This window comes from Periophthalmus magnuspinnatus, chromosome 23 (assembly GCF_009829125.3).
Source record: "Periophthalmus magnuspinnatus isolate fPerMag1 chromosome 23, fPerMag1.2.pri, whole genome shotgun sequence".
Classification (NCBI taxonomy): domain Eukaryota; kingdom Metazoa; phylum Chordata; class Actinopteri; order Gobiiformes; family Gobiidae; genus Periophthalmus; species Periophthalmus magnuspinnatus.
In genome coordinates, this window is record NC_047148.1 from 23,680,550 (window position 1) to 23,696,464 (window position 15,915).

The window sequence follows — 15,915 nt, forward strand, 5'->3', positions numbered from 1 at the left end:
GTGTCGGGGTCAGTGGGTTTGTGCCTGGTTCGCTGTGGTAAATGATTTCTTGTCTTTAGTTGCGTCCTGGCTTGTCTCTGGACTCTTCGGCCTCTATCTCTTGGTCAGACCAGGCGTGGAGCTGATAAACGTCCAGGATTACTGACATGCTCCTCTCTGGCTTTCACTCGCTCCACTGTGGCCCCCAGGACACTCTGCAGATAAGTGGCACTGCAGAGGAAAAGGCTTCTAGATGTGAAGGATTAGGAGGCAGAATGAGGAGAGGGGCCTAAACCCATTAAATCAGCTGTAAAATTGGGTTTGGAGTCTCGCGAAGGCACTAAGGGTAACACTAAGGGTCAATTTTAGCTGGAATGAACTTTACAAAATAGGGCATCATGTTCAGAGTAATTTTTTTTAAATCAATTTATTAAGAGCTGTGCATGAAGGAAAATTCAATGTGAGAACACTGCCCCCTGCTGTTCAGTTTATGAAGGTCATTGTAGAAAATATAAAACATTTTACACTGACAGAGCCTGTTTGTTTTTACTTCTGCTTTAACATTTGCTTTAGCTTAATTATCTGTTTTTATTTATTTTTATGACTGTTCAGCCTTTACTGTGAGCACAGAGACGTTTAATAGATGTAAAATATACACACACAGGCAGGATAAATTATATAAAATAAAACATTCAGCAGTTGTTAATTAACCTAATGCAAAACTCAAACAGTATTATCACAGGGAAACAAGAACATACAAAATATATTGAATAGTAAATCTTTAATAAATAACAGGGAACATTACACACACTTCAGGGATGGATTTGAAACATGTGAAAACAAAAAGAATCTAAAAACTGTCACTGCAATGAAAACAAAATGAAGTTTAATCTGAACTTAGACACAAATCCACATGTGAAATACTGTGATCCTTTCAGTCGTTTCACTTCTAAACATTCAAACAGAAACATGAGACGTTTTTTGTGAAGAGTTCATCTGAATCTGAACAGTCCAGCATCTGATTTAAGGCACACGTCATTTAATAAATACCTCAATATTTTAAGTATCTTTGTAAAACTCTATGTACAAAGTCCATGTGATGAAACATCAAACTGTGTAGTCCAGCTCTGCGTTTAGCTCCGTGTACATGTCATAAATGGCATCTACGGTGGCTGTGAAGTTCACCAGGAAGTGACGCACTTTCTCCAGACACTCTTCTTCTTTCACTTCTTCTCCTTTGGACAGAGCTTTAATAAAGTCTGACCTGTAGGGAGCCGCCATCAGAGCCGCCTGCAGAGAGAACAGGTTCAAAACAGAGATGACGTGTCACATGAAGAGCTCTCAGGCTTTTTATTTCAAACCCTGTGTCCAAAGAGTAAAAACTGTCACCTTAAAAATCTTCTGCACTAACCAGCCGTGGTATCTCTTCAGTGACCCTTCATAAGCCTTGGTGATACTGACTCGAATGAGGTTTGGGTTATTCTCGTCTTTTTCACCATCTGCCAAACTCTGGAGCAAGATCTGAATAAAGCGGAGCCCCCTGCAGGAGACACGGAGGATTTACACCTGAATAATGAGTTTGTTTGACCTCCCCACACACAGAGTTAAACTGCTGACCTCTTTAACCACATCAGAGCCAGTGTGGCCCCGACTTTAGGCCATTCAGACGCATGGTCCTGTCGCTCTGCCTCCAGGATCTGCTGCAGCGTCACAAACCTCTGAGGGTCCTTCTCATAAACGCCTCGAATTTTCTGTATAAAACAAAACAACAGCCTTTATTAAACCTGTATTTAAAATAAGTTTATATGATCTGAACACCAGTCTCACCGTGATGTTGCCGATAATATCAGACTTGATGAGCGAGAAAACTTTTGACCCCAGACAATCTGAAACAGAAGGACATTTGAGAAGAGCTCAATGAAAAATGAATGAGTTCACACTGGAGCGAGGAGCCAGAGCCTCAACGCAGAGTCACAAAGAGCTCAATGTGCAGAGAAAACAAAGAGACTCACTGAAGCTCAGTGCTGACTCAGAGGAGCACAGAGGAACAGCCTCTGTACAGAGGAACAGTCTCCTGTACAGAGGAACAGTCTCCTGTACAGAGGAACATTCTCCTGTACAGAGGAACAGCCTCTGTACAGAGGAACAGTCTCCTGTACAGAGGAACAGTCTCCTGTACAGAGGAACAGTCTCCTGTACAGAGGAACATTCTCCTGTACAGAGGAACAGCCTCTGTACAGAGGAACAGCCTCTGTACAGAGGAACAGCCTCTGTACAGAGGAACAGCCTCTGTACAGAGGAACAGTCTCCTGTACAAAGGAACAGCCTCCTGTACAAAGGAACAGCCTCCTGTACAGAGGAACAGCCTCCGTACAGAGGAACAGTCTCCGTACAGAGGAACAGCCTCCGTACAGAGGAACAGCCTCCGTACAGAGGAACAGCCTCCTGTACAGAGGAACAGCCTCCGTACAGAGGAACAGTCTCCTGTACAGAGGAACAGCCTCTGTACAGAGGAACAGTCTCCTGTACAGAGGAACAGTGTCCTGTACAGAGGAACAGCCTCCGTACAGAGGAACAGCCTCCTGTACAGAGTAACAGTCTCCTGTACAGAGGAACAGTCTCCTGTACAGAGGAACAGTCTTCTGTACAGAGGAACAGTCTCCTGTACAGAGGAACAGTCTCCTGTACAGAGGAACAGTGTCTGTACAGAGGAACAGTCTCCTGTACAGAGGAACAGTCTTCTGTACAGAGGAACAGTCTCTGTACAGAACAGTCTCCTGTACAGAGGAACAGTCTCTGTACAGAGGAACAGTGTCCTGTACAGAGGAACAGCCTCCGTACAGAGGAACAGCCTCCTGTACAGAGTAACAGTCTCCTGTACAGAGGAACAGCCTCTGTACAGAGGAACAGCCTCTGTACAGAGGAACAGCCTCTGTACAGAGGAACAGTCTCCTGTACAAAGGAACAGCCTCCTGTACAGAACAGTCTCCTGTACAGAGGAACAGCCTCCGTACAGAGGAACAGCCTCCGTACAGAGGAACAGCCTCCGTACAGAGGAACAGCCTCCGTACAGAGGAACAGTCTCCGTACAGAGGAACAGTCTCCGTACAGAGGAACAGTCTCCGTACAGAGGAACAGCCTCCGTACAGAGGAACAGCCTCCTGTACAGAGGAACAGCCTCCGTACAGAGGAACAGTCTCCTGTACAGAGGAACAGCCTCTGTACAGAGGAACAGTCTCCTGTACAGAGGAACAGTGTCCTGTACAGAGGAACAGCCTCCGTACAGAGGAACAGCCTCCTGTACAGAGTAACAGTCTCCTGTACAGAGGAACAGTCTCCTGTACAGAGGAACAGTCTTCTGTACAGAGGAACAGTCTCCTGTACAGAGGAACAGTCTCCTGTACAGAGGAACAGTGTCTGTACAGAGGAACAGTCTCCTGTACAGAGGAACAGTCTTCTGTACAGAGGAACAGTCTCTGTACAGAACAGTCTCCTGTACAGAGGAACAGTCTCTGTACAGAGGAACAGTGTCCTGTACAGAGGAACAGCCTCCGTACAGAGGAACAGCCTCCTGTACAGAGTAACAGTCTCCTGTACAGAGGAACAGTCTCCTGTACAGAGGAACAGCCTCTGTACAGAGGAACAGCCTCTGTACAGAGGAACAGCCTCCTGTACAGAGGAACAGCCTCTGTACAGAGGAACAGTGTCTGTACAGAGGAACAGTCTTCTGTACAGAACAGTCTCCTGTACAGAGGAACAGTGTCTGTACAGAGGAACAGTCTCCTGTACAGAGGAACAGTCTCCTGTACAGAGGAACAGTCTTCTGTACAGAGGAATAGTCTCCTGTACAGAGGAACAGTCTCTGTACAGAGGAACAGTCGTCTGTACAGAGGAACAGTCGTCTGTACAGAGGAACAGTCTCCTGTACAGAGGAACAGTCTCCTGTACAGAGGAATAGTCTCCTGTACAGAGGAACAGTCGTCTGTACAGAGGAACAGTCGTCTGTACAGAGGAACAGTCTCCTGTACAGAGGAACAGTCTCCTGTACAGAGGAACAGTCTCTGTACAGAGGAACAGCCTCTGTACAGAGGAACAGCCTCTGTACAGAGGAACAGTCTCCTGTACAGAGGAACAGTCTCTGTACAGAGGAACAGTGTCTGTACAGAGGAACAGTCGTCTGTACAGAGGAACAGCCTCTGTACAGAGGAACAGTCTCCTGTACAGAGGAACAGTCTTCTGTACAGAGGAACAGTCTCTGTACAGAGGAACAGTCTCTGTACAGAGGAACAGTCTTCTGTACAGAGGAATAGTCTCCTGTACAGAGGAACAGTCTCTGTACAGAGGAACAGTGTCTGTACAGAGGAACAGTCGTCTGTACAGAGGAACAGCCTCTGTACAGAGGAACAGTCTCCTGTACAGAGGAACAGTCTCTGTACAGAGGAACAGTGTCTGTACAGAGGAACAGTCGTCTGTACAGAGGAACAGCCTCTGTACAGAGGAACAGTCTCCTGTACAGAGGAACAGTCGTCTGTACAGAGGAACAGTCGTCTGTACAGAGGAACAGCCTCTGTACAGAGGAACAGTCTCCTGTACAGAGGAACAGTCGTCTGTACAGAGGAACAGTCGTCTGTACAGAGGAACAGTCTCCTGTACAGAGGAACAGTCTCCTGTACAGAGGAACAGTCTCTGTACAGAGGAACAGCCTCTGTACAGAGGAACAGCCTCTGTACAGAGGAACAGCCTCTGTACAGAGGAACAGTCTCCTGTACAGAGGAACAGTCTCCTGTACAGAGGAACAGTCTCCTGTACAGAGGAACAGTCTCTGTACAGAGGAACAGTCTCTGTCTCTTTCACGTGTCGTGTCTTTGAAATAATCGTGTCATGAGTCTGAGCAGCGCGTAACGCAGACTGTTTCACGCAGACTGTTTTACCCAGACGCCTCTGCGCCCTGGACTCACCGATAAACGCGGGGAGGTGAGACACTGAGTCCAGGAACAGCCCGGTGTCCACGGCCCGGTCCGGGGGCAGGTCGGTGAAGAGGTGGTCCAGCAGCAGAGACATGTCCAGGACGGGGTCTGTGCGTAATTACGCAGCACTAACGATCTGCGCCTCTGGAAACAACCCGGAACTCCAGCCTCGTGATGGGAGGCGTCAAACCCAGAGCTCCAGCCTCCAACAGGTGGAGAATTACACTGTGGTCTACGGAAACCGCTGCGAGTCAACCAGAACAAAAGACACACAAGAAAAGGACACGGCGGGTGCAGCACTTTATTCAGACTGAGGCGGGGACTGTGGCGGGTTAGAAACGACACAGACAGGTCCAACCAGGAGGAAACTCAACATCAGGAGGGTTTTTACTTTTATTATTATCCATTTATTGGATTTAGCTCCACGTGGATCAAAACTGCTTCACTTTAATAGACTTAATCTTATTATTATATATTATTCTAATAATAATATAAATGGATTTACAGAGATTAGGAAACATTCCAATGAGGAGGATTTAACATGAATGACACATCAGTCCTAATGTTAAATTCATTTATTCATCAGAGGCAGATCTGTGTCTAAACTGTGTGATTCTGGTTCTGTTTCCTCTGGGTCAAACCTGCTCTGGGTCAGTCACACAAACAGTCACAGGTGACATTATGAGTGTAAACCACAGTGGTGTAAAGTGGATCACTGTACCACACAGACCCACACTGAACCGTGAGCTACACACATCTCTCCACGTGAGAGGATTAAGTTAAAGAAAAGCTTATGAAAATAAACACTGGTCTTTGTAGAGGTCTGACGTACATTTATAAATAGAATAACATCTGTAGAATCTGCTTAAGACTTACAACATTTAAAACAGATTAAAACACTTAATGGTCCACACATTCAAACACCAAAACAGAATATGGCTGTTAAAATCCAAATAAAGATTATAAACTCTTAATTTAAATGAGAGAAAACTGTCTACTGCCTCGGGCTGTGGGAATGTTCCCGATTGTGACTTTAACAGTAGAAAACACTCTGAAATATGGGTTAACAACATTTTACTGTTTTGTATTTTTATGGAACTAGTCATGTTTATATTTGTAACACTGGAGAAGTAACATACTGGCATTTTTTTCCCAATTGGTCAATAATTAAGGCTCAACAGCACAGTAACATCAAGTCCACGCAGTGAAAGAGCCAAGAGTTTGACTTCTGTACAATGACATTCAACATCCAAAGTGTGTACATCATTTAAGTCTGAGGAAAAACAAACTAAACTTTATATCCATTGGATTAGGAGGAATTACAATGAACTTGTGCCCAGTGGAATACAATGTTAGTGGAAAGTTTAAATCATGTAAATGACACATACGATAGTAAATATGGCACAAAGTCAGGTTTACTTTGTGGGTATCTGGAATATTACTTTACTCAGTTGTTGTTTTCTTTGGTTGTCACAGTGACAAGTTGCTTGGCAGCTTTGGCGATGTCGTAGGCACACTGAATGACCTGCTGAGTGACCAGCTGGATGTCTGATGGACAGGGGCAATGCTCCGCAGCCTTCAGACACTCTCCATGGAGACGACTGGCACTGGAAGTGAGCAGACACAGAGAGCCACGGACCGTCTCTGAGGAAGGCCTCTGCGAGCGCAAGAAGAGGTAAAAAAACAACCACAAACACAACATCCAGAAATACAATGAGTGAAGTGTGAGCCACAAACATGCACCGGTGTAATCACACACACCGGACAGGCCTGACCAATCCTCTGAGTGTTTTTTCATGTTTCGTCAAACAAACTGAACCTCAGGCAGGGGGCGTGGTTAGCGGCTCATCTTACCTTGGGAAAGAGGGCGGCCATCTCTGTCACAGCCAGACAGATCTTCTCTGAACAGGGCAGAAAGCTGAGGCAAAGGCACAAACATGAAAAGCTCTGAGTGACGCTCTTTCACTCTCCTTATAATTGTATAATAATGTAATAATAAAGATAAACCAGTGCAGTGTTTAACAATAAAACCAGTGCAGTGTTTAACAAGAGCAAACAGTGTGATCCAGGCAGCTTCTTTTGGTTGAAGTAAATAGATGAAGATGTAGACAGGACAGGAAACAACAGGCAGGTCTGGTTCAAAGCTCCCAGTTCAGCTCCTACAGTCACGTCTCCTGGACATCGTAGGACATTTGGCTTTGGGAGAAGACTCTGTTTTCTCTTTTATAAAGTGTGAACAGGTTTGTGTCCTGGTGGCAGCTGCATTCATTCATTCATTCATTCATTCATTCATTCATTCATTGTTTATCTGACTAAAGTGTGTTTTTTTTAAATAAAATGTTAAAGGTGTAACATGAAACTTACTAATGTGTTTCTATCAAAAATACCTTGAAAAACGTGCGTTCTTAGTGTAGTCTCCACACACCATTTTAACATTCAAGCAGATGCATTTGTCCGATCACAGGACACTCAATGGAGGCCACATTAAACGCAGGTGTGGACAAGTTTCAACCACTTCAAACCACAAATCCCCAACTAACAGACAAATGTTAGTCCTGGAATGATCAGAGGAGTCCACGCCTAAAGCCGGTGGGAACAAGTCTCCAGCGTCACATGAAGCCGGGAAAGGTGACAGGTGATAAATAACTAAAGCCTCACCTGTCGTGTTTCGTCTCCTGAGCAGCACGGAGAAGTTCTTGTATGTTCTTAGTGATTTGCTCCGTCTTACAGATGACGTCCTCGGTACAGGGCAAAGTGCCGTCCTCCTCAGCGCCTGGATCAGTGTCTGTGGCTTGAAGAGGACTAGTACAACACGACAGGACAAACATTAATACTTCTGCTTCAGGAGTGAACATATTATAAAGGAACGATCTTTACCCAGCGTCTTCAAGCTCAGAGTGGTTTGGGGCGGGGTCATAGTCGTTCTCCATCACTGTGCTCTGTGCTTCCAGGCTGCAGCCCTGCAGACACATGTGACAAATGTCACTACTTTAGTTCAAATGTGACACAAAGACACTGTGACCTGCATCATTTAAGATAAGGCACAACAATTATCAGAACCATGCATTTCTGAGCAAAAGCTGAAACAAGATTACATCTCACAATCACATTAAAAAGGAAATGAAACCCAAACATCAATCCAATTAATTCGGAGCCTACGTCGCAAAAGTGATTAGTAATGCCAAAGTGTATTTTAAAGCTGGGTGTTTCCAGGGCAGCCACAGAGAACAGTATGTTACATCCCTAAAGAAACCAAAGCAGATCCGAGATTTCAACCTTTTTCAGAGAAAGAAGCTCTACAGACAGACAGAGCTGTGGCAGTAGATGCACGGGTCCATGCAGGCAGTGAATACTGACAAACAGCAGAGGAGGCTGGAGAGTTAAGCTCAGACGACTGTTTGCGCTGTCACAAGAACTGCTTGTGAACCCTGGGGAAGGTCAGTACTTAACCCTTCGAGATCTCTCATCCCACGACCAGGACAGGGAAGAGGGGAAGGTAGGAAGGGAGGAAGCAGCCGTCCCCAAAGGACCCCTCCCAATCTAGAAGGGGGTCAAACCAAGATGAGCGACTGGATGCACGGATGGACTGAATAATGAACCAAATGAAAAACCAACTCCAGGCCAGTCAACAGCATTTCTCCTCAAAACTGCAATCAGTCAGAAACAGCTCATCTTACATTAGTCTGGAAGGGCTGTAAAACGACTCCATCGTCGCTCCGAGCCGGCTCCGCGCGGTGGGGGTACTGTCGTAGATTAGAGCCCGTCTCGTACATGGACAGAGCGCGGCCCCCCCGAAGCGGCTGTCGACCGAAGGGACCCTGAGGCGGCTGAGGTCCGCTGGGAGCCTGCCATTTGAGCGTCGTGTTTTCAGTCTGCAGGGAGTTCAGCTGGAAACACAACGGTTATTTATTTGCATGTGTGGTTTAAGGAACATTGATGTTTTTGAGACGGCTGCTGATGAACCTTGCTTTGCATCACCCTCAGTTCTTCACTTAAATGGCAGTTGACTTTGAGGAGCTGTTGTATTTTTGCTTCTGACGCTGTGAGAGCACTTTTCACCTCCATAAATTCTTGGACTGTGATTGGTCCATCCGACAGGTCTGACGACTCTGAACTCTGCAACACGATATAATGAATAAATGTAAGCCGTTGTAAATAAGAAATGAACTCAAACACACCTTAGTGCGTCCGTCGTTACAGCTGTCACTGCAGGTCGCCTCTTGCACTGGGTCTTCATCTGACGCCACACTGTCATAATCATTATCTTGGCTCTCACTGTTGTGGCGACTGTTTATTCCCTGAAGAATCAGCTCTACATTATCTGAGAAAATCAATACGTCTAGATTAGTTCAAAGCAAACAAGTAAGTAATAGATGGATCATGAATGCGTTTAAAGTGTCACACCTTTTGGACTTTCACAGGTGTTGCCCCATTGTCTGTGTTTTGCATCTGTCAAAATATCAATGACGAGTGTGGCAAACTCATGGGCACTGAACCGGGCCAACTTCTGACGACCCTAAAACATGTAAACAAAGAGACGTTAAACACAACATTAAATGGTTTTATTAATATGGATGAATAATTGAATATGACTTCAGTTGCCTGATTTCTGGTAGAAGAATATTCTGGATTAACTGGCAGGAACGGTACGACTGTTGTGTCTGTGACGAGTGTGCTGTGGTTCTGTGTCGCCAACCAAACTGCAAAATACAAACATTTACTTCATTAAAGCACAGACTGGATAAAGAAAAGGACTAAGTGAGTGTGACGTCGCCCGTAAAGTTCAGCTCCAGATGAAGCTCAACGAGGCTGGAGCGAGTACAGCGGCTAATCTGGAGCAGGTACATGTTTGGAATTCTGAACGTGAGTATCATAGCAACCAAAGAGCCAATCAGGAGCGAGACTGTTGAAGGTAACGCCCGTTCACACCTGCGCCACTGGTTTAGCAGAGAATGGGTCGCTAACAGGAGCGACCTCAGGGAAAGAAGGACCTGATTTGTCTGTTATTAATGTTCAGATCTTGATTTACAGACACAATAGTGAAATAAAAACCCCAGGATCATGTAGAGGGTTAATACGAACATTTAAGACCGAAATGACGAGTGTAGCCCATGATCGCTTCCTGTTTGGAACGGCGGCTAGCAGGTTAGCTCTGTCCATTTACATAAACAGTCTGTGCATAACAATGAGTACACAACAGTCAACAAAATGTGTTTAACATTAACCTGCATCTGTTTCTCTTCTGTCCACTTCATCGTAGACGTCCATGGCGAGTTCCTCAAACTGATGATTACTCAGCTGTAAAACAATTATACAATTTAAACAAACTGGGGGAGCAACAGATTTTTGTTCAACAGTAAAAAAAAAAATCTTACCGACTGGAGTTTCTTCTTTGCAGCTTTTGCAAATTCTGACAGATCCAGGCTGTAAATAAAAAAATAAAGTTAACGTAAATAATTATAATGAACGCACCAACGAGTGAGCGACACAGCCAGGCACTTACTTATTTCTTATCCATCCATTGCAGCACAAAATAAATTAAACTGATTTGACTTGACAGTTTTTATTGTTTAATTTCATGACAATAACCGTTACATCACACACAGCCTGTATTACCTGTCTGCCATTTGTGGAATAATGAAGTGTGTCCCATTTCTGTGATCTGCAAATCACAAACTCACATTAATCATCATCATTATCAGCAATAACATTAATGTCCTCATAAAACACACACACACACCTGGCCTCCTGCCGCACAGGTAAAACGTGAGGCGGTCCGTGAGCTCGTACTGGATTTCCACGAGTCGTTCTGCGAGTTCATGGTGCCCGGCTTGTCTAAGTCACAAAACATCTGCTATTAATACTCACAGACATTGAGAAAGACTGGCAGGAAACATACAAGTTTAATATAGATCGACACAAACGCGCAATTTCCTTTCTCAGTTCACTGTTCAGTTAGTCACAGTCTTCCTCAGTTATTCACACATTTGTGGTAATGTGCTCTGTGGGGTTTATGCATTACATGATGAAGAGGAGTTGCATTGTTTTCCATTTCCTTCTTCTAATTTCTGCCTCAAATTTCTACAGAAGAAATTCTAAATAACTGTTCCGAGACACTGACCTTGCATAGTCAATCGGTGTCTTTCCGCAGGAGTCCAAAGCTCCGGGGTCGGCTCCATAAACAGATAAAAGTTCTGCTTGTAAAACTTGTCCTGCTTTTGCTGCTATGTGAAGAGGAGTGTTTCCTTTTTCCTGTGGGTCACAAAATGGTTTCGATTTTAATATGAGCATTGCTTAAAAAAAACTAAAACTAATTTCACTTTAACACTTACTGGATGGAAGAAATTGGCCTGAGCTCCTAAAGACAAGAGTCTGAGGCACGTTTCTAGATTTCCAGTGCGAACACTCGAATGGAGTTGCTGCAACATAAGTGTTTTTTTCGATTACACAACAGAATATTTCAAATGCAGCAGCGTTTTTGAAAGTGTGCGCAGTAAAAGTCACATCTACATCACCATGACCTCACTTTTGTTTGAAATGTTTGCATTAGGTTTATAATAAAATGTGCAGAGGGACTATAAAAAGTACCTTGCTGAGGTCTTTGGCAGTGACACTGTCATCTTCACGACAAGGCATCCGATGAACATAAGCCAGCATCTGATACTTAGCCTTGATGAACTCGGTCTTGTTTGGGCTGAAAGAACAATAATAATCCTGCTTTATATTGCAATAAACACACTGTGAGTATTTTATATAGCATTACTTGAGTTTATTTCAGCCTCAACATCTCTGACATTAACGGTTCAGTATAACAAAAATGTCAATAATGTTTTCTATCAAACTGGGTGCATTTTGCTGCAGTGGGCGACATATAAAACGTGAGCGATGACACTTACTGAACTCTGTCTTGAGGGTTGGCTTTGCGCTTCCCACTGACTGAGGCGGAGGGGTCCAAAAGCGTGTGCTCCCAGATGGAGTTCGCCCCATTTCCGTACAGCGTCTGCACCATCTAAAACAAATACGCGGGCAAACAGAACAGTTCCTCATTAATACTTTGCGTTCTGTAGAGACTCAGCGCGTCGGGACAGTTTGTAAAGTGTCCACGTTCTAGAATTCAACGATGTCCTGATTTCAGACGGAGGGCAGGGGCCTGTGGGAGACGTATGAGCCACAAATGAGAGAAACTTTATCCCAGTTTTTGATTGATGTGGATAGTTTTGGTAATTACAGAGACATTAACCATGAACTGAGTCAACAAATCTATCAATCTGACAGTTACCAGCAAATTGTACGACACAATTCTGACCCATAAGACGGTGTTTTGATGTCACACGAACGCAGTCTACTCTAAATGAAATGTAATGTAATGTGGAGCAGCTCAGAGTATGTGATAACTGTATGTATATATGATGTTTGGGAGGTGTCGTGATGGAGGATCCACACCTGTAACTGTGAGGGGGGCCATGAGGAGTGAGTCAGATGCCGCACTTGGGAGCTGTGTCGTCCCAGACCTCGGTGGATGCTGCAGCACTCGTCACAGATGAGCACGCCTCTGTTGATCGAAGCCCAGCGAGGTTCTGCAAAAAAAATGATGATTATAGACATGTCTGCGATGCAAAATGATGATGGTACATGAGAAATAATAAGAATAATCACAGAGAAATCAGGGCAATCATATGAGCTCTGTGGCAAAGGAAATATCTGACAGGGATTGTTTTTACAGCTCGGATTCTTAAATAAAAGCAACTATTCATACAACTGTTCCAATCTGCGTTTATATATCTATACATCTGCATTTATTGACTTTAGACAAGCTTTGGTTCTCTATGGTTCCTCCAAATGAGCCATAATCACTGATGACTGGAGGAAAACAGTTTGAAAAGACAAAATGGCGCTAATCTGAAAAAACACTGCACACAAACGGGATTAGTTTGAGTTTTAATATTAAAATGACTGTCACTGCCGTTTCAGAGGTAATATTCTTGTTATTTACAGTGTAGTGCTCGGTGTTAGCTCTGATGCTAACGCGTTAGCATGTTAGCTTGTTAGCATTAGCATTAGCCTGTTAGCTCGTCTCACCCGGGGCGCTGCAGTCCGCACACACTTCTCGGCTCCTCAGTCTCTTGGACATCCCTCTGGTCCAAATGTCCGCGCCACAAGAAGCACAGAGACTTTATCTGTGTGGACAGAAGTGTGGACAGTGTGGACACGGTCCTGGACACAGCAGCAGAGACGAGAGTCCAGCCTGAACAAAACAAGAGCCGCCAGAAGAGACGAAGAGACTCAGACTCACACAGACACAGGCTCCGGCTCTCACAGAGACTCAGAGACTCAGAGACACAGAGACACAGGCTCCGGCTCTCACAGAGACTCAGAGACTCAGAGACTCAGAGACACAGAGACAGACTCTGTCTCACTCAGACTCAGAGTTTCAGAGGCTGGGCTGTTTCCTTCCTCTTCCACAAACAAAGACACTTCAGTCTCACAGAATAAAAGTTGGATAAAATGTGAATATTTGCAACATCCTTTGTTACACTTAAAAAAAACAAGAAAAGTATAATTACTCGTCACAGATGAGGATTTTAGAGAAACAAAGTGAAACTTTCACAGACGTGCGCCCTCTAGTGTTTAATCTTTAACCTGTTAAAGGGACATTCAGCTACAGGAAAGAACTTTAATCATGTTATAACAGTGTTTATAATGTCATAACAGTGTTTATGATGTTATTATTACAGTGTTTATGATGTTATTATAACAGTGTTTATGATGTTATTATAACAGTGTTTATGATGTTATAACAGTGTTTATAATGTCATAACAGTGTTTATGATGTTATTATTACAGTGTTTATGATGTTATTATAACAGTGTTTATGATGTTATTATAACAGTGTTTATGATGTTATAACAGTGTTTATGATGTTATTATAACAGTGTTTATGATGTTATTATAACAGTGTTTATGATGTTATTATAACAGTGTTTATGATGTTATAACAGTGTTTATGATGTTATTATAACAATGTTTATGATGTTATAACAGTGTTTATGATGTTATTATAACAGTGTTTATGATGTTATAACAGTGTTTATGATGTTATTATAACAGTGTTTATGATGTCATAACAGTGTTTATAATGTTATTATAACAGTGTTTATGATGTTATTATAACAGTGTTTATGATGTTATTATAACAGTGTTTATGATGTTATAACAGTGTTTATAATGTCATAACAGTGTTTATGATGTTATTATTACAGTGTTTATGATGTTATTATAACAGTGTTTATGATGTTATTATAACAGTGTTTATGATGTTATAACAGTGTTTATGATGTTATTATAACAGTGTTTATGATGTTATTATAACAGTGTTTATGATGTTATAACAGTGTTTATGATGTTATTATAACAATGTTTATGATGTTATAACAGTGTTTATGATGTTATTATAACAGTGTTTATGATGTTATAACAGTGTTTATGATGTTATTATAACAGTGTTTATGATGTCATAACAGTGTTTATAATGTTATTATAACAGTGTTTATGATGTTATTATAACAGTGTTTATGATGTTATAACAGTGTTTATAATGTTATTATAACAGTGTTTATGATGTTATTATAACAGTGTTTATGATGTTATAACAGTGTTTATGATGTTATTATAACAGTGTTTATGATGTTATAACAGTGTTTATGATGTTATTATAACAGTGTTTATGATGTTATTATAACAGTGTTTATGATGTTATTATAACAGTGTTTATGATGTTATAACAGTGTTTATGATGTTATTATAACAGTGTTTATGATGTTATTATAACAGTGTTTATGATGTTATAACAGTGTTTATGATGTTATTATAACAGTGTTTATGATGTTATTATAACAGTGTTTATGATGTTATAACAGTGTTTATGATGTTATTATAACAGTGTTTATGATGTTATAACAGTGTTTATGATGTTATTATAACAGTGTTTATGATGTTATAACAGTGTTTATGATGTTATTATAACAGTGTTTATGATGTCATAACAGTGTTTATAATGTTATAACAGTGTTTATGATGTTATAACAGTGTTTATGATGTTATTATAACAGTGTTTATGATGTCATAACAGTGTTTATAATGTTATAACAGTGTTTATGATGTTATTATAACAGTGTTTATGATGTTATAACAGTGTTTATGATGTTATTATAACAGTGTTTATGATGTTATAACAGTGTTTATGATGTTATTATAACAGTGTTTATGATGTCATAACAGTGTTTATAATGTTATAACAGTGTTTATGATGTTATTATAACAGTGTTTATGATGTTATAACAGTGTTTATAATGTTATTATAACAGTGTTTATAATGTTATTATAACAGTGTTTATGATGTTATTATAACAGTGTTTATGATGTTATAACAGTGTTTATAATGTTATTATAACAGTGTTTATGATGTTATTATAACAGTGTTTATGACGTTATAACAGTGTTTATGATGTTATTATAACAGTGTTTATGATGTTATTATAACAGTGTTTATGATGTTATTATAACAGTGTTTATGATGTTATTATAACAGTGTTTATGATGTTATTATAACAGTGTTTATAATGTTATAACAGTGTTTATGATGTTATTATAACAGTGTTTATGATGTTATTATAACAGTGTTTATAATGTTATAACAGTGTTTATGATGTTATTATAACAGTGTTTATGATGTTATTATAACAGTGTTTATAATGTTATAACAGTGTTTATGATGTTATTATAACAGTGTTTATGATGTTATTATAACAGTGTTTATAATGTTATAACAGTGTTTATGATGTTATTATAACAGTGTTTATGATGTTATTATAACAGTGTTTATAATGTTATAACAGTGTTTATGATGTTATTATAACAGTTTTCTCTCATCCTGACCTTACTCACAGTTGTATTTTGTTAGTCCTGGAGG

General features: G+C 41.4%; 2 protein-coding genes across 3 annotated transcripts; both read right to left on the reverse strand.

Annotated features, from left to right (window-relative positions):
• Positions 1 to 779: 779 nt before the first annotated feature.
• LOC117391827 (glycolipid transfer protein-like) lies at positions 780 to 5,182 on the reverse strand. The gene is made up of 5 exons (XM_033989753.2): positions 4,938 to 5,182; positions 1,807 to 1,865; positions 1,597 to 1,730; positions 1,369 to 1,519; positions 780 to 1,269 (listed from the first exon to the last, which is right to left on the reverse strand). The coding sequence occupies exons 1-5, from the start codon at positions 5,038 to 5,040 to the stop codon at positions 1,087 to 1,089; spliced, it is 630 nt and encodes a 209-aa protein (XP_033845644.1). The 5' UTR covers positions 5,041 to 5,182; the 3' UTR covers positions 780 to 1,086.
• A 109-nt stretch (positions 5,183 to 5,291) lies between these two features.
• On the reverse strand, positions 5,292 to 13,419 carry git2b (G protein-coupled receptor kinase interacting ArfGAP 2b). Of its 2 annotated transcripts, XM_033989497.2 has the most exons (20): positions 13,026 to 13,419; positions 12,390 to 12,523; positions 11,843 to 11,955; positions 11,535 to 11,640; positions 11,279 to 11,365; positions 11,068 to 11,198; positions 10,687 to 10,781; positions 10,563 to 10,608; positions 10,322 to 10,370; positions 10,172 to 10,244; positions 9,549 to 9,646; positions 9,351 to 9,462; positions 9,125 to 9,267; positions 8,910 to 9,062; positions 8,624 to 8,833; positions 8,397 to 8,486; positions 7,824 to 7,906; positions 7,605 to 7,748; positions 6,801 to 6,864; positions 5,759 to 6,603 (listed from the first exon to the last, which is right to left on the reverse strand). In XM_033989497.2, exons 1-20 carry the CDS (start codon positions 13,075 to 13,077, stop codon positions 6,394 to 6,396), a joined length of 2,193 nt encoding a protein of 730 aa, XP_033845388.1. In that variant the 5' UTR covers positions 13,078 to 13,419; the 3' UTR covers positions 5,759 to 6,393. The 2 variants fall into 2 exon arrangements, with proteins under 2 accessions (XP_033845389.1, XP_033845388.1); XM_033989498.2 differs by lacking the exon at positions 8,397 to 8,486 and having other exon boundaries at positions 5,292 to 6,603.
• Between the last annotated feature and the right edge of the window lie 2,496 nt (positions 13,420 to 15,915).

What these genes read in the sequence shown, in the direction of transcription:
- LOC117391827 (XM_033989753.2), bottom strand. Translation starts at nt 5,040, where the DNA reads ATGTCTCTGCTGCTGGACCACCTCTTCACCGACCTGCCCCCGGACCGG. An exon ending in ATATTATCGGCAACATCACG is followed by an intron (nt 1,731 to 1,806) that starts GTGAGACTGGTG and finishes TGTTTTATACAG; the next exon opens with AAAATTCGAGGCGTTTATGA. An exon ending in GCTCTGATGTGGTTAAAGAG is followed by an intron (nt 1,520 to 1,596) that starts GTCAGCAGTTTA and finishes TGTCTCCTGCAG; the next exon opens with GGGGCTCCGCTTTATTCAGA.
- git2b (XM_033989497.2), bottom strand. Translation starts at nt 13,077, where the DNA reads ATGTCCAAGAGACTGAGGAGCCGAGAAGTGTGTGCGGACTGCAGCGCC. An exon ending in CTGCCAAAGACCTCAGCAAG is followed by an intron (nt 11,366 to 11,534) that starts GTACTTTTTATA and finishes CTTATGTTGCAG; the next exon opens with CAACTCCATTCGAGTGTTCG. An exon ending in ATTCCACAAATGGCAGACAG is followed by an intron (nt 10,371 to 10,562) that starts GTAATACAGGCT and finishes TTTTATTTACAG; the next exon opens with CCTGGATCTGTCAGAATTTG.